Source organism: Xenopus tropicalis, chromosome 9 (genome assembly GCF_000004195.4).
Source record: "Xenopus tropicalis strain Nigerian chromosome 9, UCB_Xtro_10.0, whole genome shotgun sequence".
NCBI classification, from domain to species: domain Eukaryota; kingdom Metazoa; phylum Chordata; class Amphibia; order Anura; family Pipidae; genus Xenopus; species Xenopus tropicalis.
The window spans coordinates 42,567,032-42,593,767 of NC_030685.2; the positions used below are offsets into that span (position 1 = coordinate 42,567,032).

Here is a 26,736-nt window from a genome sequence, read left to right on the forward strand (position 1 = left end):
AAGGGTCAGGCAGAGGCCATTTGATACAGCCTATAACAAATGTTGCAAACTTGACGCAGATACTGTTAAAAGTCTGCCTGTCACTTACCTCGGCTTCTCTTCCACCTCAGCGGTAAGGTATGTGTAGAAACTTTATATACAGCAGCTTTTTAATGCAGATTTTTGACCCATGGGAAACAGAAGCTTTTATCCCTGAGCCTCCATCCTAACCGGCGCCAAACAGGAAGTTGGGCAGGATTTAAATAACCCACGCAGCAGGCACGTCTTGATGATGTCGTTGCGACTTGGGGTCAGTCTGGGAACGATTGGAGGGGGCAGAGGAGCAGCAGCGCCGGTAAGCTTGTTGCCTAGGGGGTTGTGGGGCTGGCAGCGTGTCTCTGCACTTGCATTGATCGGCGAGTGCAGAGAACGCGCTTTCTAAATGGGAAACGTAGCTCCTACGTGCTTGGCATATAGCGACTTTTTATGACAGCACGTATGAGCTTCGGTCTTGGCAGGGAAAGGGTTAAAAGCATTCGTAAGCATTTCGTAATGTATCAACATAAAATATTCTAAATATGAATGTCAGGGGTCTGCTGAACAGTTTAAAGTGGACCTGTCACCCAGACATAAAAAGCTGTATAACAAAAGTCCTTTTCAAATTAAACGTGAAACCCAAATTCATTTTTATATTAACACATCCAAACCCATTATAAAGGCATTTAAAAATCCCAGCTGTCAATCATATATTGCTTGCTCTGCCTCTATGCCTTAGGCATAGAGGCGGGGCAGACAAGTTCTTTAGCTTTCCATTCAGCACTACGTAGATGTCACTGCACATCTCACTTTTCTCCTCCCTCCTCATCATCTAATTGTGTAGCCAGAGCATGGGCCTGGACATCTGATACCCCATTATGGCATAGAAACAAGATTTTGTCATGATACAAAGCTTGCCTTCATAACAGTGTCCACAAAATGGCAGCTGCCTGCGTGCTGTGATTGAGTAATTCCAAGACGGAAGGAAACAAGATTTATACAGTATTATTTATATAGAGTAAGTAAAGTTTATTTTACTTACTCAACTAAGAATATAGAAAATAATTTGGAGTTATTTCTTAGGGTGACAGGTCCCCTTTAATGCCTAACATGCATAGATTTACCAAACTATGTGGTGTACAGAGGCACCTAAATCGATATATAGCAGACAAAATTTCCACGGGCAAAGACAAGTAACAAAGAAAAATGCGAAAAGTGAAAAAATTGCTAAAATCCCCAAAAAACACTATGCAACGCCTATGCAGAACTGAAAATGGCTAAAATGCAATAAAATTACTAAAAATGCACCAAAATCACGGAAATTGTAATATAAGCACCGAAATAACATACAAAAGGTATTGCGCAGTGCTGTTAGTGAATATACTTTACACAATGGAAATAAAACATTTTTCAGTAAAAAAGAAAACTGATGCAATACACTTGGAAAAATGCATGTGTGAGCAAGTTTGTATGAGTGCTGTAAATAATAATAAAAAAAACAACAAAACACAAATACAAGAGTATTGTAGAAATGATACCTATATTGGCTAACAATAAAAATACATTGCAAGCTTTCGGAGCTCTAAGGCCCCTTCATCAGGCAAAATACAAATGAGAACTGAAATGGCACAACATTTATACTGATAGATCAGAGAGAAGTGTTCACAAGCAATAAATTAGGAAGTTACAGATAGATAGAGATAACTTGTGAAGATAGTAAAAGTAATTAAGGTTTATTAGGGGTGGGTTGTAAATAGTCCAGGGGTCTGGATTCAGTCAGATCAGATAGTGTGACATGAAACCTGACCCCAAATTAAGGCCCTGTCTTAATGTCTTAATTAATGTCAAATTAAGGCCCTGTCTTAATGTGTTGAATAACTCCATACATTTGAATTCATAGATCTTCCTTTCTCGTTTTATGTTTTATGAGTGCTGTGAATTTGTGAAACCCCCCAACCCCCCCCAACAAAATGTATGTGTGTGAAATGGGGACAAGCAGGCTGGAAATCCGGAGGTGGGGCAGAAAGTGCCTATACATAGTTTTCCAAGGTCCAAGCTGATCCCCACCTCTGCTTGTTGCCTAGGGGCTGGGGAACAAGTGATGAGCGACGGCGTGGCTTTAAAAGCCCCTCTTCCGCTCCCAAACCCGGAAGTGCTGCAGAATCTGGAATCTATGATCTGTGGCACTTATAGAGTTAAAGTGATATGTTATGTAAACATTATGGTAAACAAATTATGCTTAAGGGAGAACTAAAGCTTAAATAAGGGCTAGAAATGTTATACATCATGTTTTGGGTTTTTGTACCAGCCCACAGCACTTGAACAGTGAAGATTTGTAGCTTCTAATTATCTTTTCTGCTGATTCACATTCTCTGTGTAGGGATGTAGTGAACCTCACAAAAAAGTTTGCTAACCCGTTCGCGAACTTCCGCCAAAAAGTGCGAACGTTCGCGAACTTTGCGAACCCCATAGACTTCAATGGGAAGGCGAACTTTAAAACCTAGAAAAGCCATTTCTGGCCAGAAAACTGATTTTAAAGTTGTTTAAAGGGTGCCACGACCTGGACAGTGGCATGCAGGAGGGGGATCAAGGGCAAAAATTTCTCTGAAAAATACGTTGTTGACACAGCGTTGCGTTTTGTGCTGTAAAGGGCACAAATCACACTACATTTCTAAACTTGTGTAATAAACTGCTTTAAAACGTCCGGTGTCTACATGCCAATCAAGTTGTGTAAAGGTTACAGCCAGTTCACACGCAAAGACAAAACGCCACGTTTACTGCAACGAAAAAAAACGCAAAAAGCTTTAATGATACCGTCAAGTGAGCAAATAATAGTTTTTACTAGTTGCTTGTCACCTCCAGGACATTCGTCCTGTCGGTGGGAATATTTCTGTAGTGGTGTGTTTAGCAGTCACCGTGCTTGTGCGCACGTGCATGGTCAGGCAGAGGTAATTCAATGTTCAGCGAAGTGAACCAAAAAACACTGATTCTGCAGTGTGGGCCCAGTTTTGGCTTACTTTATTGATCACCTGCGGTGACCATAAAAGATACGATTTTGCCGCTGTTGCAGAACCCTGAAAAATCAGGAATGTGTACATTCCTGAAAAATTATGTTTTTTTTGTCGCAGCCACTGAAGCACAGAGGCCAGAAAAAATATGTTATATAAATGTTGAAAATATTTGTTTTTTTGTTGTCGCAACCACTGAAGCACAGAGGCCAGAAAAAATATGTTATATAAATGTTGAAAATATTCGTTTTTTTTGTTATCGCAGCCACTGTAGCACAGAGGCCAGAAAAAATATGGCATATAAATGTTGAAAATATTCGTTTTTTGTTGTCGCAGCCACTAAAGCACAGAGGCCAGAAAAAATATGTTATATAAATGTTGAAAATATTCGTTTTTTTGTTGTCGCAGCCACTGAAGCACAGAGGCCAGAAAAAATATGTTATATAAATGTTGAAAATATTTGTTTTTTTGTTGTCGCAGCCACTGAAGCACAGAGGCCAGAAAAATATGGTCATATAAATGTTGAAAATATTCGTTTTTTTGTTGTCGCAGCCACTGAAGCACAGAGGCCAGAAAAATATGTTATATAAATGTTGAAAATATTCGTTTTTTTGTTGTCGCAGCCACTGAAGCACAGAAGCCAGAAAAACTCAGGATTTACCTGTCCAAAAAGTTTGGCTTAAAATTAAACCAGTAGGATTTGCACCCTAGTTTGTACGGTGGCGGAGGAGGACGCTAAAGGACAGCTGTGTGTGGAGTCATGCGGCGTGCAGAGAAGGACAGCTGCATGGGGAGTCAGAACAAGTCTTCCGGCATGCAGTAACCCTCCGAGATCCATGCCTCATTCATTTTAATAAAGGTCAGGTAATACACACTTTTGTGACCTAGGCGAGTTCTCTTCTCAGTTACTGCTGCAATGAAGGTCCTTTCTGAGAGGACACTTGAGGCGGGGAAAGACAAGAGATTGATGGCAAATTGTGACAGCTCTGGCCACAGATCAAGCCTGCGCACCCAGTAGTCCAGGGGTTCATCGCTCCTCAGAGTGTCGATATCTGCAGCTAATGCCAGGTAGTCCGCTACCTGCCGGTCGAGGCGTTCTCTGAGGGTGGATCCAGAAGGGTTCTGGCGCTGCCTTGGACTGAAAAAACTTTGCATGTCTGACGTTACAGAGTGGCCAAAGTGCATTGTCCTTGCAGGTGTGCTCATGGGAGGATTACTGGCACCTCTGCCCCTGGAATGTTGAGTGACATCACCCTTAAAAGCATTGTTTTGCAGGCTGGTTTGGAAATGCAGCATCCTTTCGGACTTGTGGTACGTTGGTAACATTTCTGCCACTTTATGCTTGTAGTGAGGGTCTAGTAGCGTTGCGACCCAGTACAGGTCCTTCTCCTTAAGCCTCTTGATACAGGGGTCCTTCAACAGGCATGACAGCATGAAAGACCCCATTCTCCCAAGGTTGGATGCAGAGGTATCCATCTCCCCTTCCTCGTTATCAATGACTACGTCATCCACCATGGTCTCCTCCGCCCAGCCACGTACAAGACCAGGGGTCCCCAAAAGGTGACCACAAGCCCCCTGGGAAGCCTGCTCCTGTTGGTCTTCCTCCTCCACAAAGCCACCTTCCTCTTCTGACTCCACTTCTGACACCTCTCCCTGCGTTGCAGCAGGTGCCTGGGCTCGTTCTAGTGATTCCGCCCAGAAATAATGCTCTTCCTGCTCCTGGTCATGCTGGTCTACGGCCTCATCTGTCACTCGTCGCACCGCACTCTCCAGGAAGAAAACAAAGGGTATTAGGTCGCTGATGGTACCTTCGGTGCGACTGACCATGTTTGTGACCTCGTCAAAAGGGCGCATGAGCCTGCAGGCATCGCGCATAAGCACCCAGTAACGGGGGAAAAAAATCCCCAGCTCTGCAGATCCAGTCCTACCACCCAGTTCAAACAGGTATTCGTTGTTGTTGCAGCAGACGTTCAAACATCATTAGCGTTGACTTCCAGCGAGTCTGGCTGTCACAAATTAAACGCCTGACTGGCAAGTTGTGCCGCCGCTGAATGTCAGCAAGGCGCGCCATGGCTATGTAGGAACGTCTGAAATAGCCAGACACCTTCCTGGACTGCCTGAGAATGTCCTGCAATCCTGGGTACTTTGAGACAAACCATTGGACTATCAAATTTAGAACATGTGCCATGCAAGGCACATGTGTTAAATTGCCCAGTCTCAGTGCTGCCAACAGATTGCTTCCGTTGTCACACACCACTTTTCCGATATTCAATTGGTGTGGGGTCAGCCACCGATCGGCCTGTGAGTGCAGAGATGACAGGAGTGCATGGTTTATGCTTTCAAGGCACGTCATCCCCAAGACAGCATGACACCGGTGTACCTGGCACGTCGAATAGCCTATGGGGAGCTGGGGGTGCACAGGTGTGGAGGAGGACACAGCAGCAGAGGAGGAAGAAGCCGAGGTAGAGAGCGAAGGAGGAGTAGAGGTGGTGGCGGCAGACCCGCATGCAACCCGTGGTGGTGACACCAACTCCACTGTTGTTGAGCCACACATTCCCTGCTTCCCAGCCATCACCAGGTTCACCCAGTGGGCAGTGTAGGTGACATACCTGCCCTGACCATGCTTGGAGGACCATGTGTCAGTAGTCATATGGACCTTTGCCCCAACACTAAATGACAGAGATGCAGTGACTTGGATCTGCACATGCTGGTACAGGTGTGGTATTCCCTTCTGGGAAAAAAAATTGCGGCTGGGTACCTTCCACTGCGGTGTCCCAATTGCTACAAATTTGTGGAAGGCCTCAGAGTCCACCAGCTGGTATGGTAAAAGCTGGCGGGCTAAGAGTGCAGACAAGCCAGCTGTCAGACGCCGGGCAAGGGGGTGACTCAGAGGCATTGGTTTCTTACGCTCAAACATGGCCCTCACAGAAACTTGGCTGGGGGCAGATGAGCAGGAACTGGTGGTCAAGGTGGAAGGCGGAGTGGAGGGTGGTTGAGACGGGTCAAGGACAGCAGAGGTAGAGCAGTAAGTAAGATGCCCATAGCAGAGGAGGAAGAGGATGTTGTGGCAAAGTTAGAAACGGTAGAGGATGGGGTGTGCTGTGTAAGCCAGTCAACTACCTATTCAGCATTTTTGGTGTTCTGGGTAAGTGCGTTTGGAACACTGGTCGATTTCCTAGGGTCACAGGATATCATAGCAGCACGGCCCCTTGTGCCTCGGCGTGGCGGCCTGCCTTTGCCTGGCTTTTTTTTATTTTTACAAAACAACAACAACAACTTGGGTGATGTTTCTGGACACAGAATTATTATTGTTATTTAGACAGAATGTGAAAAAGCTCACACAGCTAGGTGGCACTTGGCTGAAGAAGACACTGGCAACAAGGCCTGCAATGGCAACGTATACAGTAGTGGATATATTATTGCTGGTGGAAAAACGTCACTCAGGTGATGTTTCTGGACACGGAATTATTATTGTTATTTTTAGACAGAATGTCTAAATAAATATCTAAATATCTATATCTAATATATATATATATATATATATATATATATATATATATATATATATATATATATATATATATATATATATATATATATATATATATATAGAATCCAAAATGGGGAGCACACCACATGATAGTACTAAACCTCGGTGCCAGAGCAGGGAAATCTTCTAGCCAAGCAAAAGTGTCGGCACTCATAGGATTTGATCATCAAAGCACAAAAACAATAAAGGCTTATTTCAAATGCAAGCGGTGAAGTTTATTTCCGACGTTTCAGTCCTTACCTAGGACTTTCATCAGGGAATACAAGAAAGCAAATAACCCACTTTTTAAAGGGAGCAATTTGGCGCCAAGAGAGTGTTGCTAAGCAACAGAGCATAAACAGAAACGAGATCAAAGAAAGGAGAAAGAATAGAACCGTGCGCATAGATAAAGTATAAAGAATAAGAGTGTGTCAAGTGTGTGTCAGGTATCATTTTACCCGCCCCTTACCCCAACTGATTCATGGCAAAAGGGAGACTTACAGCCTGTAGTTGCGTGTTAATCAGGTAGAGATCCATTCCTACTTTGCAGGAGGTCATTGCGTGCGCCTACGTCATAGGCAGCAATCGGGGGCTGGGCGTTGCTAGGTAGTAGCGGCTATTAGAAACGCCGTATCGTGCACAGGTAGAGTTTTTCCAACTCGGGCCAGCGCGTCTGCACCGCTCCAAATGAGGACCCAGGGGAGTGCACACACTCGGAGGTAACCGAGTGACTGTGCCAGTTCCCTTGTCCTTTTCTGCGGAGGTTCCGTGGAGACAGACTCCTATTTAGGAATTTTTGTCTAGCCTGGCGCTGCCCATTGCGGAGCCAATCACATCTTTACAATTGCGTGCCTAGTCTGGCACTGCCCGCTGCGGGGCAAAGTCCGTGTAATGCAAGTCTCATTCAGTAGGTTTACCCCCCGCGGGGTAGGTCCATAGTAGGATCCATATCACAATGATAAACCTCATACGTATGAGGTACCAAGTACGGGTATCACGGGGTACACCTGCTACCCCCTGGGGTCGTTCATCAGGGCGGAAGTAATGACAGTGACACACAGTAAGAGAGAGAAAAAAGATTAAAAAGCACGGAAACAAATAAAAGGAAAATAGGAAGTCAATAGGTGCTGCAGTTCCAGGACAGAACGGAAGAAACAAAAGGATACAAAGTCAGCAAGACAGGGTTACAGTGTAACCAATGTTCCCTTAGGCAGCAGAGTTGCAACACATTTACATAAAGTTATGTAATTTAAGTAAACTGAACAATAGACGGCACAGACTCTTAGTAATAGATGCTACTAAAGAATCTGGACAACAGAGCGATTAGCATAGGATAATACAGGCAATAGTCCGAATGCACGGGAGGGTGGCAAAGTCAAATAAAGCATCCCAGTGGTAGTGTTTCGTTAAGGCCCTTTGGGGATACGCAGTCCAACTTATGGATCCATCTGGATTCTCTTTGTAGTAAGGCCTGGTCCCTATTGCCCCCTCTTGACAGGGGGGGTTGGAAGTCTATGGCCATACATTTAAACGTGGGTAAAGAATGCCTCATTTTCAGGAAATGTTTGGCTACCGGCTGATCAGCCTTGCCTTCCTTCAGAGCCCTGCTCACTGCGGACCGGTGGTTCCCTATGCGCTCGCGTAGGGTAGTAATAGTTTTACCTACATAATAGAGGCCACACGGGCAGGTGATAATATAGATGACATAGGTTGAAGTGCATGCTAGTCTGTAGTTGATCCTAAGTCTCTTGCCAGTGGAGGGATGGGGGAAGTCTGGGCCTGTAAGTAAACATCTGCATGTGATACAGTCAGGACATTTGTAGCAGCCTAGTTTCTTTTGTGTGGAAAGCCAGTCTGTCTGGGTCTTTTGTGGCCCTTTGAAGTCAGTTTTAACTAGTAAGTCTCTTAAACTATTGCTCCTCTTGTAGCCAAGCATTGGTTTATTGGAAAGATGCAGCGATAGGGTCTCATCCTGGTTAATCATTGGCCAGTTTTTCTGAATACTTTTAGACAAAAATGATGACGCGGAGCTATAGGTAGTGGTGAAGATCAGGGGGGTTGTCTGGGTCGCATCAGGTTTTCTTATATGGATCAAGTCATTCTGGGTGTGCAGGAGTGCTCTTTGCATCTGTTGGTCCAACTGGACATTGGTGTAACCCCGTTCAAGGAACCTGTTGTACATATCCTCAAGCTGGACCTTTGCCGTATCTGGTGAGCTGTTGTTCCTGATTACCCGTAGAAATTGTGAATAGGGGATGCCCCTGATCGTGGCTGGAGGATGGTGGCTGGTAGCGTGTAATATGGAGTTGCGATCCGTGGATTTACGAAAGAGTCTGGTGCCCAATCCTGGTCCCGACTTGTAGATATTTAAGTCTAAGAAATCAACATTATCTTCATGGTAATTCAAAGTTAATTTAACAGGATTGTCCAGGGAGTTCAGATCCTGGTGAAATTTTAGCATGCTGTCAATGTATATATATATATATATCTAATATCTAATATCTAAATAATAAGATAAATAAAAAAAAATAATAATAAAACAAAAGTGATCTCTGGTTGGTGCTGGTGGTGAACTACTAGGAGCAGCACACCAGTCCCCAACACAGCTAGACTAATAGCACTGGGCACTATAAATTACAGTAGCAAAGTAAAAAAACACAAATAAAAAAAAATGATGTGAGTGTGTGGTTGGTGCTTAGTGCACTACTATGAGCAGCACACGTGTCTCCAACACACACAGACGGAGCTGCAGTACACAATGAAAAGAAGACTAGAGTAACAGTAATCAGAAAATAAAAGCAGTCCTTACAAGGACTATTGGGTTACAGCAGATGACGAGAGATCAGCAGAACAGCTGCCCACAGCAGCTACATACAGAGCAGTAGAAAGTAGATTACTAGTCAGCAAAGCTACCTAAACTGTCCCTCAAATCCCTGCTCAGCTCTCTCCCTATGCTAATACAGAGCAGTAGAAAGTAGATTACTAGTCAGCAAAGCTACCTAAACTGTCCCTCAAATCCCTGCACAGCTCTCTCCCTACGCTAACTTTTCAAGCACACACAGGCAGAATGTAAAATGGCTGCTGGGCTTCGGTTTATATGTGGAAGGGAGTGGTCCGGGGGGGGGGTCCAGGAGGGAGAACTGCCTGATTGGCTGCCATGTATCTGCTGGCTCTGGGGTGAGAGGTCAAAATTTATATATATATATATATATATATATAGACAAAAAAAGTGTCGGCACTCACAGGATTCTCACGAAAATATTCACAGGCAGTACATCATGGTTGAATGCAAATAAAGTGAGGTTTATTGGTCCTACGTTTCGGTTCTTTACTGGAACCTTCGTCAGGGATGAAAATGTGTATACAGAACAGTGTTTAAATGCAGTACTTGGCGCCAAATAGCGCATTGCTAGGCAACCACAAAAATAAATAACGTATTCAAATGTGAAAAAGGGGACAGAAATAGAGAATAAAGAGAGTGAATTAGTAAACCTGTGCCTGGTGTCATTATTGAGCCACTTTCCCCATAATAGAAGTAGCGATCCCCGTTCGTAGCGAGTCCCGTGCGCGCAAGTATAGTGTAGGAGCCGACCTGTCAGTCAGACCGAAGCGCCGCCCACGTAACCCCCTAGGGACGCTCCCTGGCAACGGCGCGTATATCCCAGTGCATATAACCCTGAGCAAGGGGGCCCTTGTTAGTGCGCATACAGGTACAGTCCCGAAGGGTTGCTGGCGCAGCATAAGAGAGTCGGTGCTGGCGACGGTAAGACACTGCTGGCATTAGCCAGAGGTGTCAACCGATCGCCAAGCTACCACAAAGGGGTTTGTACAAGGGTATTTGATTGCACATTGGGGGCGCACTTGGAGCATAGTTACAGTGGGTACGTATCCGCCCCCCGCGGGGCTGTCACAAAGGCATAAGTTTTCACTGTCACACGAGCGGCACCATGGGGTGATTTGGGGTACACCTGCTACCCGTATGCTACAAGGCGAATTGGGGTACACCTGCTACCCATATTACAATTCGCATAGGGGGTGAGTTCAACTCGGGGGGGTATTCTTGGCTAATGAACACACAGAGCAGAGAGGTTTAAGGCAAGAAGACAAGGAGAGTTTGAAAAAGAGAAGGAGTATATACAAAATTACAAATGTACCCAATAGCACGTTGATAAAAAAGGATATGGATACATGTTATCAAAGCTATATATAAATGTGCAGAGTCGCACAGTATCAAATTACTAGCAGGCATATGGATACATGTTGCCAAAAACAGTGAACGCCAAACACATCAGACGGTATCATATAGCAGATAAGAGAGGTTGCAAATACTGCGGCTGGTAGTGTTAAATAAAACAGCCAATTGGAAGAGTCTCATTAAGACCCCTGGGGGCCACACAGTCAAGTTTGTGGATCCACCTAGATTCCCTTTGTAGGAGGGCCTGGTCTCTGTTACCCCCCCGTGACAAGGGGGGTTGAAAGTCAATTGCCATACATCTAAATGTAGGGAGTGAGTGCTTCATTCTGAGGAAGTGTCTAGCGACCGGCTGATCAGCCTTTCCCTCCTTAAGTGCCTTACTTACCGCGGAACGATGATTTCCTATTCGTTCACGCAGTGTAGTGATACATAGTAACATAGTAACATAGTAAGTTGGGTTGAAAAAAGACATACGTCCATCAAGTTCAACCATAATGCCTATATATAACCTGCCTAACTACTAGTTGATCCAGAGGAAGGCAAAAAACCCCATCTGAAGCCTCTCTAATTTGCAGCAGAGGGGAAAAAATTCCTTCCTGACTCCAAGATGGCAATCGGACCAGTCCCTGATGGTTTTGCCCACATAATATAGGCCACAGGGGCAGGAGATAATGTAAATTACATAGATCGAAGTACATGTTAGTCATGTGGTTGATCTTAAAACGTTTGCCCGTGTGCGGATGAGGAAAGGTAGGTCCCGTAAGGAGGCATCTGCATGTAACGCAATCTGGGCATTTAAAGCACCCCAGTTTTCTTTGTGAGGATAACCAATTAGTGGGGGGAGTGGAATAACCCTTGAAGTCGGTTTTGACCAAAAGGTTCCGTAAGCTGCTATTTCTCTTATATCCCAACATTTGTTTCTTGGTTTGGTATAGGGACAGAGTCTCGTCTTGACTGATCATTGGCCAGTTGCTCTGAATGCTTTTAGACAAATGTGGCAATGTGAAGTTGTGTGTGGTCGTAAGGATTAGTGGGGTCGACTGAGTCATGTCCTTCTTGGTTTTTTGTAATACCTCCTGTGTATGGAGAAGGGACTGACGAAGGTTCCAGTACGGTACCGAAACGTAGGATTAATAAACCTCACCGTTTGCATCTATCTATGAGTCTCTTCGTGAATATTATCGTGAAACCCTGTGAGTGCCGACACTGCTCATTTCTATATATATATATATATATAAATATCACAATATAATGTGATATATATATATATTCAGATTCATATTACATGGCAGCTTTGAAACCAGTGATGGAATTTACAGAGAGTGGGGTTGTTAATAGTACATTCTATACTTGGCTTAAGGTTCTTAGTGGGGTCCCTCAGGGTTCTGTACTGGGTCCACTTTTATTTAACTTGTTAATTAACCCTTTTAGTGCCACAGGACGTAGAATCTACGTCCTGGGTACTAAAGGACCTAAGTGCCACAGAACGTAGATTCTACGTCCTGGTGCACTTCCGGGTTTGGGAGCGGAGAAGCGGCTTTTCAAGCCGCTTCATCGCTCCCCGCTCGTTCCCCAGCCTCCAGACACAAGTCAGAGGTGGGGAATGAGTGGCCCCTGGGTCGCGATCGCCCAGGGGCCCCATAGGAAATGTCAGGATGTCTGTGCTGTCTATGCGTGCCTGACATTTCCTGCTCTCCCTTCCCTCCCCCCTGGCCCCCCTTCTCATACTCACCGGATCGGTGTTGCAGGAAGAAGCTGCAGCGGCTCCAGGGTCCTTCCTCCCACCTTCACACGATGTCTGTGCCTGCTTGTCCCAGGTAAGTGTAAAAAAACACACATACACACACACATAATACACTAATACACACTTATACTCACACTTACACACAAACACATACATTTTGGGTAGTTGGTGGGTTTCACACATTCAGAACACTTACACATACTTACTTGCACACTCACACACATGCACAAAAAACACATTTTACCATGTGTACACACTCACTTACACACTTATGTAATTTTGTATTTTTTTTTTCTATCGCATCGTTTTTATTCTTGCCTGAAAAAAATGTTTTATTGTCTTTGCGGATAGCGTATTCGCTAACCGCACTGCGCAATACCTTTTGTGTATTATGTTGGTGTTTCTACTACATTTTCTGTGATTTTGGTGCATTTTTGGGTATTTTACTGCATGTTTAGCCATTTTATAGCATTTTCAGTTATGCATAGTTGTTGTTCGCTTGACTTTGTCTGTAAAACTTATTTGCCCAAGCCAAAATACTCAAACTGTTATTCTGCCTGCAGATATTATTAGGCAAAAAAAAATGATTTTAGTGATTTTTTTTTATTTTTATCAATTTTATTGCTTTTTCATTGTTCTTTGTTACTTGTCTTTGCACATGGACATTTTGTCTGCTGTATTTCAATTTGGCATCCTGTGTACCCCACATAGTTTGGTAAATCTATTCATATTGGGCATCAAACTGTTCAGTAGACCCCTGGCGTTCATAGTTAGAATGTTTTATGTTGGTACGTTACTAAATGTGGGGTACATAATGGGGCAACATGCAAGCTTTGTGATGATTTTCAGAAATGTCACAAAAACAGTTCTGTTTAGTATAGCTTTGTAATTTGGTAGTTTGCAGTAGAAAGTTTTATTTACCCATTTTTGTTTTGTCAGAATGTGTACTTTCGGAAATTATATGGTTTTCTAAGGTCTCTTTACTGTTAGGGGGTCGTATGGCACATAATACACATACCTGGTGCAAAAACTGCATGAACCGAAGCATCTTATGTGAAAATTCATATGCACTATTTTTACTTGGGTGCCCCTGTACCCCACATAGTTTGGTAAATCTATGCATATAGGGCATCAAACTGTTCAGTAGGCCCCTGGCGTTCATATTTAGAATGTTTTATGTTGATACGGTACAAAATGTGGGGGTACATAATGGGGTAAAATGCAAGCTTTGTGACAATTTTCAGAAATGTCATAAAAACCGTTCTGTTTAGCATAGCTTTGTAGTTTGGTAGTTTGCAGTAGAAAGATGTATTTACCCATTTTTGTTTTGTCAGAATGTGTACTTTCGGAAAATATATGGTTTTCTAGAGTCTCCTTACTTTTAGGGGGTTGTATGGCACATATACACATACCGGGTGCAAAAACTGCATGAGCCGAAGTATCTTATGTGAAAATTCATATGCACTATTTTTACTTGGGTGCCCCTGTACCCCACATAGTTTGGTAAATCTATGCATATAGGGCATCAAACTGTTCAGTAGACCCCTGGCGTTCATATTTAGAATGTTTTATGTTGATACGGTACAAAATGTGGGGATACATAATGGGGTAAAATGCAAGCTTTGTGACAATTTTCAGAAATGTCATAAAAACCGTTCTGTTTAGCATAGCTTTGTAGTTTGGTAGTTTGCAGTAGAAAGTTGTATTTGCCCATTTTTGTTTTGTCAGAATGTGTTCTTTCGGAAAATATATGGTTTTCTAGGGTCTCTGTACTGTTAGGGGGTCTTATGCTGCATAATACACATACCGGGTGCAAAAACTGCATGAGCCGGAGCGTCTTATGTGAAAATTCATATGCACTATTTTTACTTGGGTGCCCCTGTACACCACATAGTTTGGTAAATCTATGTATATAGGGCATCAAACTGTTCAGTAGACCCCTGGTGTTCATATTTAGAATGTTTTATGTTGATACGGTACAAAATGTGGGGGTACATAATGGGGTAAAATGCAAGCTTTGTGAGGATTTTCAGAAATGTCAAAAAAAACTTTCTGTTTAGCATAGCTTTGTAGTTTGGTAGTTTGCAGTAGAAAGATGTATTTACCCATTTTTGTTTTGTCAGATTGTGTACTTCGGAAAATGTATAGTTTTCTAGGGTCTCCTTACTGTTAGGGGGTCTTATGCCGCATAATGCACATGCCGGTAGCTTATATTGCAGTATATACACTTTATATGCACTAACTTACTTTTGGGGTCTCTAAATGCCAGATACATCAGTGATCCTATGCACAATGGGCATCAAACTGTTCAGCGGACCCTTGGCTTTCATATTTAGGGTGTGTTTTCCTGGTACCTAATGTTATGTGGGAGATAAGGTGCTTGAAAGTGGAAGATTTGATGTGATTTTCAGGTATTTCACCAAAACTAGCAATTTTTGGAAAGCACTGCGACTCTGTAGTTTGGAGTAGAAAGACATGGGTACCAATTTTGAATTTGCCTGAATGTGTACTTTCCAAAAATATATGGTTTTGGGGGGTCAATGTATTTTTTTGTGTTTTTACCCCACAGAAAATGCAGTAAATGTGTTGAATTTTCAGTAGCTAAAGAGATCTCCTGGGCAATTTGTATGCACTAACTTCCTTATGGGGTCTCTAAATGCCAGATACATTGGTGATCCTATGCACAATGGGCATCAAACTGTTCAGCGGACCCTTGGCTTTCATATTTAGGGTGTGTTCTTTTGGTACCTAATGTTATCTGGGAGATAAGGTGCTTGAAAGTGGAAGATTTGATGTGATTTTTAGGTATTTCATCAAAACTGGCAATTTTGGGAAAGCATTGCAACTCTGTAGTTTGGAGTAGAAAGACATGGGTACTAATTTTGAATTCGTCCGAATGAGTACTTTCCAAAAATATATGGTTTTGGAAGGTCAATGTATTTTTTTGTGTTTTTACCCCACAGAAAATGCAGTAAATGTGTTGAATTTTCAGTAGCTGAAGAGATCTCCTGGGCAATTTGTATGCACTAACTTCCTTATGGGGTCTCTAAATGCCAGATACATTGGTGATCCTATGCACAATGGGCATCAAACTGTTCAGCGGACCCATGGCTTTCATATTTAGGGTGTGTCTTCCTGGTACCTAATGTTATGTGGGAGATAAGGTGCTTGAAAGTGAAAGATTTGAGGTGATTTTTTAGAATTTTCATAATTTTTTATAGAAAATGCTAAATTCAGTAAAGCATTGCTGTTTGGTACTTAGGAGTTGGAAGACATAGTTACCCATTTCGGATTCGTCAGAATGTGTAGTTTTCAAAAATGTATGGTTTCCTGGGGTAAACCTAATGTTCCAGGATTTTTGGCTTTGGAATGTAAAGTATGCCGTATTCTGCTGTAATGCTTTGAAAATTTAGTAATTTACTGCTGGGAGTTTTTGATCTATAGAAGTCAGAAATCTCAATAAAACTATACATATCAGGTATTGGCACGTTCGGGAGACATGAGGCTTTCCAAATCAGTTGAATTTTTGTCCATAAAATAAAATATGTTTCTGGTAGAAATCCTTATATCATGAAAAATAGCATTTTTGGAAAGCTCAGGTTCTCCTGAAAAAAACAATATATAGTTTGCCTACCTAAACTTAACCCTGCCCCCAGTAAAAGCCCCTACATTGAGAGAGCACAGAATGTTTACAAAATGTCTGGCACTGGGGGGAACTGAAATGACGAATTCGTCTGGCACTTAAAGGGTTAAAGGAAAACTATACCCCCAAACAATGTGGGTCTCTATAAAAAATATATTGCATAAACAATCTCATATGTAAAACCCTGCTTTATAAAAATCATAATTTTAAGAATTAAGGGCTGCCTCCTGGGATCAAAGGATTAACAGTACACAGAAACAAGGCAAGGCACACATACATGCTAGGTCACATCAGCCAATAAATGCATACCTCCCAACATTTGAAAAATGAAAAGAGGGACAAAACGTTTTGGCGCGCGCAGCGCATAATTTTTTGACCACGCCCACTTTTTGGCCACGCCCCAATTACCACACCCCATTTAAAAAAAAAATACTCCTTTTATATAGATGAAATGGCGGGATCAGACGCAAATGTGCTATACCCTCATACTGTACTACCTAAGGCAAACAATATAGCAACTCCTACATTAAAATACAAATATAGAGAGAAGGCAGTCAGTTATAAGTGAATTATAACTATGTACCAGTTTTGCCCCCCATACACAGGTGCCCGCCACACACAGTGTCCCCTATACACAGTAGCCCCCCATACACAGTGCCCGCCACACACAGTGTCCCCTATACACAGTAGCCCCCCATACACAGTGCCCCCTATACACAGTAGCCCCCCGTACACATTACCCCCCATTCACATTACCCCCCACAGTAGCTCCTCCTTCGTCTGCAGCTCCTCTCCTAATGCGGCTCCTTGTGCGGCGGCGACAGGCCCTTTTATATGGTTGCGCCCGTGCGTAATGACATCACACGTACCCACAGGCGCAACCTTATAAAAGGGCCTGTCGCGCTGTAAAAGGAGCCACATAACGATTAAAGCCGCTGGGGAAGTCTGAACGTCCGGCTCCAGCCAGCGCATCCCGCAATGCGGGACATTCATGGAACTATCCGGGACAGCGAGATGCGCCATGAAAAGCGGGACTGTCCCCCGAAAAGTGGTGTATGTGTCTGCTTTATTTTATGAATGAGCGATACCTCTTCCCCTGCATGCTGTGCTCTGCCAGAGATTCCCAGGAGTGAGAGATATATGTTAGGGGTGGAAAGGTGAAACTGCCCAGCACACAAATAAAAGCAGCAGCCTCTTCTGCCTGATAAAAGACAGAGGCACCCTCAGCCCCTGACCCACTGAGCAGGAGAGGAATGCAGCCAATGCCAATAGTTAACCCTTGCCTGTCACAAATGCTCCTCCCAGGACAATTAAACATCAAGGTAAGGCTGTGAGCTTGAGTGTAGCAGGGGAGATTGAAGAGTTAAGGGGGCGGGGCTTTATTCCCCAGAGCAGAGCAGGCACAGCAATCAGTTAAATGGCAAAGCTGAAAAGCGGGACATCTAACAGTGAATCCGGGACAGCGGGAAGTGCCATAAATATCGGGTAGGTATGATTAATGGACAGAGTTCTGCTATTTGCTTCCACACTTCTTCCTGTTACAGTTAGAACTGAATTATATCTGGTCATGTGATCTCTGAGGGACCACACAGCCCATCACTATATATACTGATATATATATATATATATTCCAGTTTGGTGAGATTCTTTAATAGGTCACTAAGTGGCGGATGAGATTTAATGTGGATAAATGTAAGGTCATGCACCTGGGATGTAAAAATACGAAGAAACTTGCAACACTTAAAGAATTTTTATACCTAAAATATGAGCAGAACTACTGAAGTGGCAGCACCCTCCCCGCCTGGTATCTTTAAGAGATACCACAATTTAACCTTAACCTTAAAGGTCACTCGTAAGGAGGTAAAAGTAAGACTGTGTTTTACCTCTACCTTATGGACCCTACTGTCTTCATCAGGGAAAGTCTTAGTCCCTCAACCCATGGGCCACTCAGTCTGCCTGGATTGGTGATTTTTCAGAAGTACAATGGTACCTGGCTGGGTATTAGGCCTGTCTGACTGCCACTTCTGTCATACCTGCAGAGTAGACAGATATTGTTTATACCATCTGTCCCAAAAGACCTTGGCCAGGCTCTGAACTTGCCTTCATTTGCATTTGTAGAGGTCTTTGCTGTTGAATTCTTCAGATGGGAAGGCCATCATGACTTCACTACTACATGCTATCCTATGTAGATGAAGGTTGGAGCATGCAAGCATCTCTCTTGTCCTTTTCAAGAGGTCAATGGCCTGTGTTGTAGTGGGTACGGACTTTAGTCCATCGTCAACGTAAAAGTCTTCTTCAGCAAATCCTCTGCATCAAACTCTTTTTCTTCTTCACATGCAGCACATTTGAGGCCAAATATAGCTATTGCTGGTGAAGGGCTGTTGCCAAAAATATGCACTTTCATCTGCCAATCAATGATATCCTGTGCCTGGTAATTATCCTTTTACCAGAAAATAAAGTTTCTGTTTTCAGGTCTGACTACAAAACAGTGAAACATTTGAGCAATGTCGGCCACAAAGGCAATAGTGTCTTTCCGAAAGCGGAGCAACACCCCAATGAGATTGTTGTTTAGGGCCTGGTCTGGGTCTTTTAGGAAGACATCCTTAAGAGATGTCCTGCAGTACTGAGCACTTGAATCGAAGACCACCATAATCTTCAGAGGTTTTTTTGGGTGATATACTCCGAAGAGGGGCAGATACCAGCGCTTTTCCTCTGTACTCAGGGGTGGCGCTACTTCTGCATGGCCATTCTGGATCACTTTCTCCATGAATGCAAAGAAATGTTCTTTCATATCAGGCTTCAGCCTAAAGGACCTTTGTAAAGACCTAAAACAATGTAAAACCTGGGTCTTGTTATTTGGCAGGCGCTGTCTTTGTGGTTTAAAAGACAGTGGGGCAACCCAGCTGTTGTCATTATCCCTGTAGAAGCCTCCCCTCATTATTTCCATGAAGGCGAGCTCGCTGAAGGATGGAGCCATCTTGCCATCCTCTTTAGTTCTTTCAAAGGCTCTGTGTCCTAGTGAGTCTTCCATGCAAGAGGAGTTCCTGACAGATGAGGCCTGTAGGGTCGAGGGTGTATTCACATTCAAGCTTTCCTTCACAGTGAAGTAGTTTGTGCATGGTGCAAAAAGGGATTTCCTGCCATCATCTAAGTTGTTGGTGTAGTGGTTATGCACCAGGTCTGGCTTGTGGACACCACCAAGACATACATTGCCTACTATTACCCACCCCAAGTCTACAGTAGTCTTTGGGCGTAAGGAGAGTCATGTGGCCCATTGATCTGGTCTCTTACTTTGTGGATCCTAATGATGTCCCTGCCTAACAAAATCAGAATGGGAGCATTAGGATCAAGCTTGGGTATCTGACTTGCTAACGGTCTCAAATGGTGTAGTGAAAGCCATGCGCCCTCCTCCCAGTTGTGTTAATCACTCCTGCACAGGTTCTGAGAAAATAGGGAAAATTGGTGGCCCTTTGACCCAAAAAGCTAAAAAAAACTCTGATCTGGCTAACAATCTGTTACTTTGATCATCTAAGTTTGCATACAGTTTAATCGCTCTTTCCCTATGTCCTGTAGGAAAGACATTGACTAAGCAGATTTTTGAGCATGACTGACCCTTATGGTTTCCTCCACAAACCTCAGTACACACAGCCATTACTGTTGCTGCTGCTCCTGTACCTCCCTGCCATGCTCTCCCTCAGTTGGAGCTTTCACAGACCATGGGGTGGGACCAGGATGCAGGGCGGATACATGTTTATCGCTGTTGCATTCTGCACAGCTGAATCTTACCACAGTCCTTTGCCACATGTGAAGTAGATGCACAACAATGACCACGTCATTTAAGCAGAGAGTGGGGCTTGTGATGTATGGGACAACCTTGGGTAAGATCTGTCGTCTTGGGATTGGTGGACTCCTTCTGTGATTGTGTAGCTGAAGGGATGACAGTCTTGCACACTAAAACAGGAGTCCTGTGAGTGGCATTCTTGTGAAGGTCTTGTGAAGCCATCGCAGCTTTGAGGAGCCAGAATAAACCCTTGGTCATTGCGCCTCTTTGCTTGTTGGGTGACAAAGTTCACAAAGAAAGAGAATAGTGGGAAATGCACATGATGCATCCATCTCTCTTGCAGAAAAAATGGTAGATTTTGCACAATGCTGTTTATACCTCGAGCTGTATCAAGAACAGCTAAGCCTGGAAAGTCACCTTCCTCCTTTGCAGCTTGGAGTTCCATCAGCAGGTCTCCTAACTCTCTGAGCCTCTGATGATCTTTGTTGGAGATTTTCCCAAAGCCACAGTGATTTTCCCAAAGCTACAGTGACTCCTCTATGATCTCGGGAGGCCCGTAGCACTCGTCAAGTCTCTGCCACACCATCTGCAGACCCTTCCTAGAGTCATTCACGTACACAGCGTGTATGCGTTTTACTTGTTTACCGGACTTGGAGCCCAGCCATCTCACCAGAAGATCTATTTCTCCTTTATATGAAAGATTTAGATCTGTTAAAGCGTTTCTGAATGAAACTCGCCAGGCCATGAATCTTACCAGATCTGACATGTCTTGGTTGTGAGCTGGTAAATCTGGGTAGTGACTAGCTGGTGGTATCATTCTGGTGTCTGGTGGGCAGGTGTCCCTTGTTTTTGTGGAGACAGGGAATAACTGTGGTAGTCTGTAGAATCCACTTGGTAGTGTGGAGTGTCATGTCGCTTGTTGATGGTCGCAGGATTTCCCAAGCTGGTAGGCAACTGTGCCAGTTTATAGTCACTGTGATTTCTAATCAGAGAGGCATCCGGGGGTGTATCTGCAGTGAAAGGAGAGTGTTGGTAAGCGGTGTTCTGCTGCTGGGGACTTCTCTGAAGTGGCAGGCCTGCATCACTGTGCGAACGCATTTCTTCTGCCTCTGGGACTGGATCAGGTCAGCTGAGCATCTGGGAATATTCATGTACATAGTATTGAGTATTCTGTATAACAGTTTCAGGCTTTACGTCAAACTGGATGTCAGGTTCATCACTGATGTCATAGTCAGCCTGTATTGCAGCCTCTAACACTTTTGCTTTTGCAGCTGCTGCTGCTACTGACTTTTTCAAACTCCTTTTCAAATGCCTTTTCTTTCTTTCTTTATCGCTTCTTGTTCAGCAAAGGCTATTTGTGCTCTGATGGCCTCTGCTTCAGCTCTTGCAAGTGCTGCTGTCTCAGAAGTGTGGGGTCAATATGAGTGTCTGGATGAACATGACACCCTAGATCTGGTCTTAAATGAACATTCAGACATCTTTGTATTGCTAGGTGAGTAACTAAGTGTGTTAGTAGCTTCAGTCACGTTGTGGTGAAATCTGTGGCTGCACCGCGTTGCTCGATGGTGGTGTGGTGCCCAGACCAAGCGCAGCCTATGTCCAGCGTTGTTGTACTGTCCTGTTCCCATCACTGTGAGAAGTGAATCAACAGGCAAGCTACTTATACACTTGATGGGACTGTACTTGGCAAATTCATAATGGAGAAGGATATTAGAGTCCTTGTAGATAATAAACTTGGTTTGGCAAGCAATGCCAGTCAGCAGCTGAAAGGCCAAACAAGGTTTTGAGTAGTGAATCAACAGGCAGTTTACTCACCCTTCAATCACCACACTGTATAAGGTTTGAACTTGTTTAATGATGATGATCAAAAGAAGGTAGAACTGTAGGTACAAACATTACAATGGTATCAGATTATGCTGTGTAGTTTTGGTCTCCAGTGCTCAAACAGGATATTATTGAGTTAGAGAGGGTACAGAGAAGGTCAGATAAGCTGGAAAAGGGTATGGAAAGTCTTAGTTATGAAGAAAGACTGGCCAAGTTGGGGTTGTTTACACTGGAGTGGAGGTGCTTAAGGGGGGAAAACTGTATAAATATATAGGGGGATCATATGATAATCTCTCTAATGCATTATTTACTGACACAAGGGCACCCATTCCAATTAGAAGAAGGGAGGGTCTGTCTAAATATTCGGAAAGAGCTGTGAAGCTGTGGAATTTTTTCCCTGAATCAGTCCTACTGGCTGATTAGTTAGCTTCAAGATAGTTAGCTTCAAGAAGGGGTTGGATGGCTTTTTAGCAAGTGAGGGAATATAGGGTTATGGGAGATAGCTCTTTTTTTTTTTTTTTTTTTTGCTTTTAAAACATTTTATTGAAGTTTTGAAATAAACATGTAAGATGAATAATGACGAAATTATTTAAACACAGGCTGTACATCAATAGTCATATTCGACAGTTTTTCCTTCAAAAAGATAAGAAATTAAGAAAATAGAATACTTACAGAGAAACAAAATAAGTAATTTAAATAGAGAAAAACAAAACAAAAATAAATTAACTAACTTTGCTCAGTGGATAAATTATAAAAAGAAAAGGAAAGAAAAGTTTCCTAGAGAGCAAAATCAAGGATAATTTTGCTTATATGTTCGTGAATTATTGAAATAAATCTTCATCCTTATCTGATCCTTATTACTTATATCTATAGCATTAAAGAAAAATGGCCATGTATTTTTAAAAGGAATCCTGGATTTAGGTTCACTTGTTTTTGCTTTGATGGCCTCTTGCCAGCTAAGCTGATTAAGATAAGAAATAATTTATGTTATAGGAGGGGTTTCCTCTTTTAACCAATAATAAAATAATGCTTTTTTAGAGGCAGCCATAAACAAAAATAATAATTGATCAATTTTTTGTGCTAAGGAGACTGATAAAATGCTTGATAACACCTCCTCTTTTTTAATGTGTAATAGAGCGAAACTAGGAGATAACTTTATATTTAAATTCAACCTGTGGTTCAAGAATCTTTCCACCATGTTCCAGAAGTTACCAATCTTCGGACAAGACCATAGGTAGTGGAATAAATTAACACCAGTTTCGTTACATTTGGGGCAATAAGAGTTTGTTTTAAAGCACTTATTACGAACAAAAAGTTTTCCATATCCTAAATGGACAAGATTGAATTGCTGAATCCTCCAGCTTTCAGCAAAAATCAGATTGTTGAATTCATGCATAGACTTAACCAATTGCGAAGGGGATATAGAGTGTTGTAGATAAACAGACCACTTAGCAGACACATTCTCTAAGGGATGATTATCTTGGGTAAAAACATCCCAGAATGTACCAGAAAGTATGTTGATTTTTATATTATGTGGTTTGTCTTTAAATTCTAATATTACCTCAGCCACTCTATGTTTAGGGAGATAGCTCTTAGTACAAGTTGAGCCAGGGTCTGGTCTTATTGCCATCTTGGAGACAGGCAGGATTTTTCCCCCCTCTGCAGCAAATTAGAGAGGCTTTAGATGGGGTTTTTTTTTTTGCCCTACTCTGCATCAACTAGCAGTTAGGCAGGTTATATATAGGCATTAAGGTTGAATTTTATGATGTCTTTTTTCAACTTACCTTCCTATGTTACAGTGTAATGGAAAACATATATTACATCACATATTCTTTGCAGTTAAAACACTAGTTGTCAGAATGTGAAACTTATCTACACCTCCTACTTTCCCTGTTTTCAAGGAAACTGAATTTAACATGACATCAGAGAATCATTTAGATATTCTACATAAATAATAGTAACACAACACTCTAGAGGGCATGGGGACAAATACAACTTACATAATTGTGCTGTAAACTACTGCATTCCTCCATAAACAAAGACAAGTACCACAACAGTGTCTAGCTTGGTATGTGTCATAAGTTCTACTGTACAGAAGAAAACACTGAAGTTCCTTCTGTTATCACTACCCTCCTTTCCTCCCCACCCCATGATATGAAACATTCTTATGGTTTTCTTGTTGTGCAAAGTAAATAAAAACATTTTATGATTAAAAATGTGTCATCTTAAAGCAAGAGAGTTCATGTCAATGGGAGTTTTTTACATCAAAATTTGTCAGACTCGTAGCCAGTTTTCACTAAATGGTGACTGAATGTGATTTTACTGCGCTTGAGTTTTTTCACATTAAGAGCAGATTTGAGATTTTTAGGTTTTTTGAATTAGAAAACTTAAAATGTGATTTTTGATAAATTGGCTTAGCTGAGTTTATCCTATAGAAGAGGAATTGAGAAAGAATTGTTAAATTAGAAAATACAACAGGAACAAAAGTTGGCAAGAAAAGTACAGAGCATTTAAGGGGTAAGTGAAGAAAAATAAAATGGTGTGTTAAAAGAAAGCCGATGAATGAGGAAAAGGGTGAAGAATCAGAAAAGTGTAAAAACAGAACCTAACTCTTCCACTCTTCTAACTTTTCCAAAAATCTGTGTTACACAATGGGCAAAAATTTCAGCTTGCATTTTTTCTTTATTTGTGAAAAGCATGATTATATGCAAGAATATAATTCCAAAACCTTCAATAGTTGCTGTTTATTAATGAAAAAAAAACTGCTGCTGCATGAAAAAGTGGGCAAATGAAAGTTTCTTTTTTTGTAAATGCTTTTTTACTGTTTAACATGAAATTGATAAATTGGCCTCCCTATGACATTTATTTCTGATTATTCTGATAACAGTAGAAATATGTTCACCAAACCACAGTTTCAAAGTAAATATATTTACAGGTATAGGACACTTTATCCAGAATGCTCTGGACCAAGGGTTTTCTGGATAAGGGGTCTTTCCGTAATTTGGATCTCCATATCTACTAAAAAAATCAATAAAACATTAAACACAATAGGGTTATTTTGCATCCAATAAGGATTAATTATATATTAGTTGGGATCAAATACAAGCTTGTGTTTTATTACAGAGAAAAGGGAAATCAATATTAAAATTCTGAATTATTTCATTAAAATGGAGTATATGGGAAAAAGGCTTTCTGTAATTTGGATAGTTCTGGATAATGGGTTTTCGGATAACGGATCCCATACCTGTATATATAAAATATGATTATAAACATTTACTATAGAATATATACCAATGTAATAAATAACCTAAACTGATCATTCTTGTTTTTCTTTTTGCCCTGCAGTTAGATGGATACATCAAAGGCAAAAAACAGTGTATTCCATTTGATTCCTGTACTAAAGAAGAAGCTCACTGGACAATACAAAGATGTAATGGACTGATTACTATACATTACAGATTAAACAAAGAAGGTAATTCTTTAACAGATATAATAACATTTTTATAGCGCTTTTCTCCCGTGGGACTCAAAAGGCTTAATACATTACAGATTAAAGAGATGCTTCTTATTGTATTCAAAAAGCCTGGGTGAACAGGTATGTCTTAAATCTCCTTTTAAAAACAACCAGAAAATATGTGAAAGCAAAATATCCAAAGGATTTTAGTGCTACTCTGGGAACCTTGAGTCTGAAGAACAAAGGAATAGGAGGGAAATCAGAAGCTCTTCCAGATAAACAGGGCCTTGATTATTTGGAGATTTAAAGTCAAGAAGGTCAATTTTGAACTTAATCCTCCACTTGACAGAAAGCCAGTGTAGGAAGCATAGATTTGGTGTTATGTGGTTTTGGCGGTTTTTGTGGGTAAGTAGCCTGGATGCTAAATTTTGTATTAAAGGAGAAGGAAAGCATTTTGGCATTTTACTGACAATAGATTAGCCACATTAGTGCCATCTAGAACTATATTTATTCTGCAGAAAGCTTTACTATACCAAAGTAAACAGCCCTAGAAACTTCCTCTGTTTGCTTAAAGGAGTAGGAAAGGCTAGTAAAGAGTTAATCTCAAAATGCAGGCATACCTTCGGTTGTCTCAATAGTGCCCTTAAGTCTCCCCATATTTCACCTGTTCAGAAGATCTGAAGCCAAACAGGGAGAAAAACCGCTGAGCTGGGTAAAGAGGATTCCCATAATGCATCGCTCCTGCACTGACTATGGGACCGGGACACTGTAGGCGGCGCATGCGCATTGCATTTCATTTCATCTCAGTGAGAGAAGTAGGCGCGCTTCCCTCCCCTACTCAGAGGACACAGATCGAGCCAGGCGAGCACTGTGTGGAGCGGGGGGGAGTTGCGGGGGATTTGAAAGTGTGCTGTTGTGGGTTGGACACATAGACAACGGAGCTGAAAGCAGGGAGCGTGTGACGTCACGCTGTGTGCGGAGCAAGGAGTCAGGAAAGAGCGGCTCGGAGAAGAGTGTACAGGGAATCAGGTAGCTAGCTGGAGAGACTCGAGTATAAGCTGAGGGTTAATTTTTCAGCACAATTTGGATGCTGAAAAACTCGGCTTATACTTGAGTATATACAGTAACTGGTCTTTGGCCAGTTTATTTGAGGCTTTTCCAAGGAGAGGGAAAACAAAATAAAAAATAAAGAAAACAACAAATCCTAAGCCTGTCTGGCTCTAACACAGATCTTTTTCCCTTACTAACCCAGGACAAGGGCCTTGTGCCCCAATCCCTTACAAAGCTAAATACAAAAATAAGTTTTCAGACTTACAAGAAACTATGTTATAAGGCAAAAGTTACACTATTACTGGATCCCCTTGCTTGAGACCCGAAACAAAGTAGCAAGTCTGACTCCTTGTCAGCAGGATAGCTGCTAGACTGATTTGGAAACAATTGTAACAACACTCATAGCTCAGCTCCTGGGTGCAGAGCTGCTGGCTTACAGAGTAACAAGTCTGTAACTCGTTGGCAGCACAAAAGCTGCTAGGCAAACGTTTTG

The 26,736-nt window shown here is 42.3% G+C and overlaps 1 protein-coding gene across 1 annotated transcript in view; it reads left to right on the forward strand.

Moving 5' to 3' along the window:
* card11 (caspase recruitment domain family member 11) overlaps positions 1-26,736 on the forward strand; it is a 719,724-nt gene that overhangs the window by 410,479 nt on the left and 282,509 nt on the right. The window contains exon 16 of the mRNA XM_031893621.1: positions 25,085-25,211. Coding sequence (XP_031749481.1) covers positions 25,085-25,211 — 127 coding nt within the window. The remainder of the gene's footprint in view (positions 1-25,084; positions 25,212-26,736) is intronic.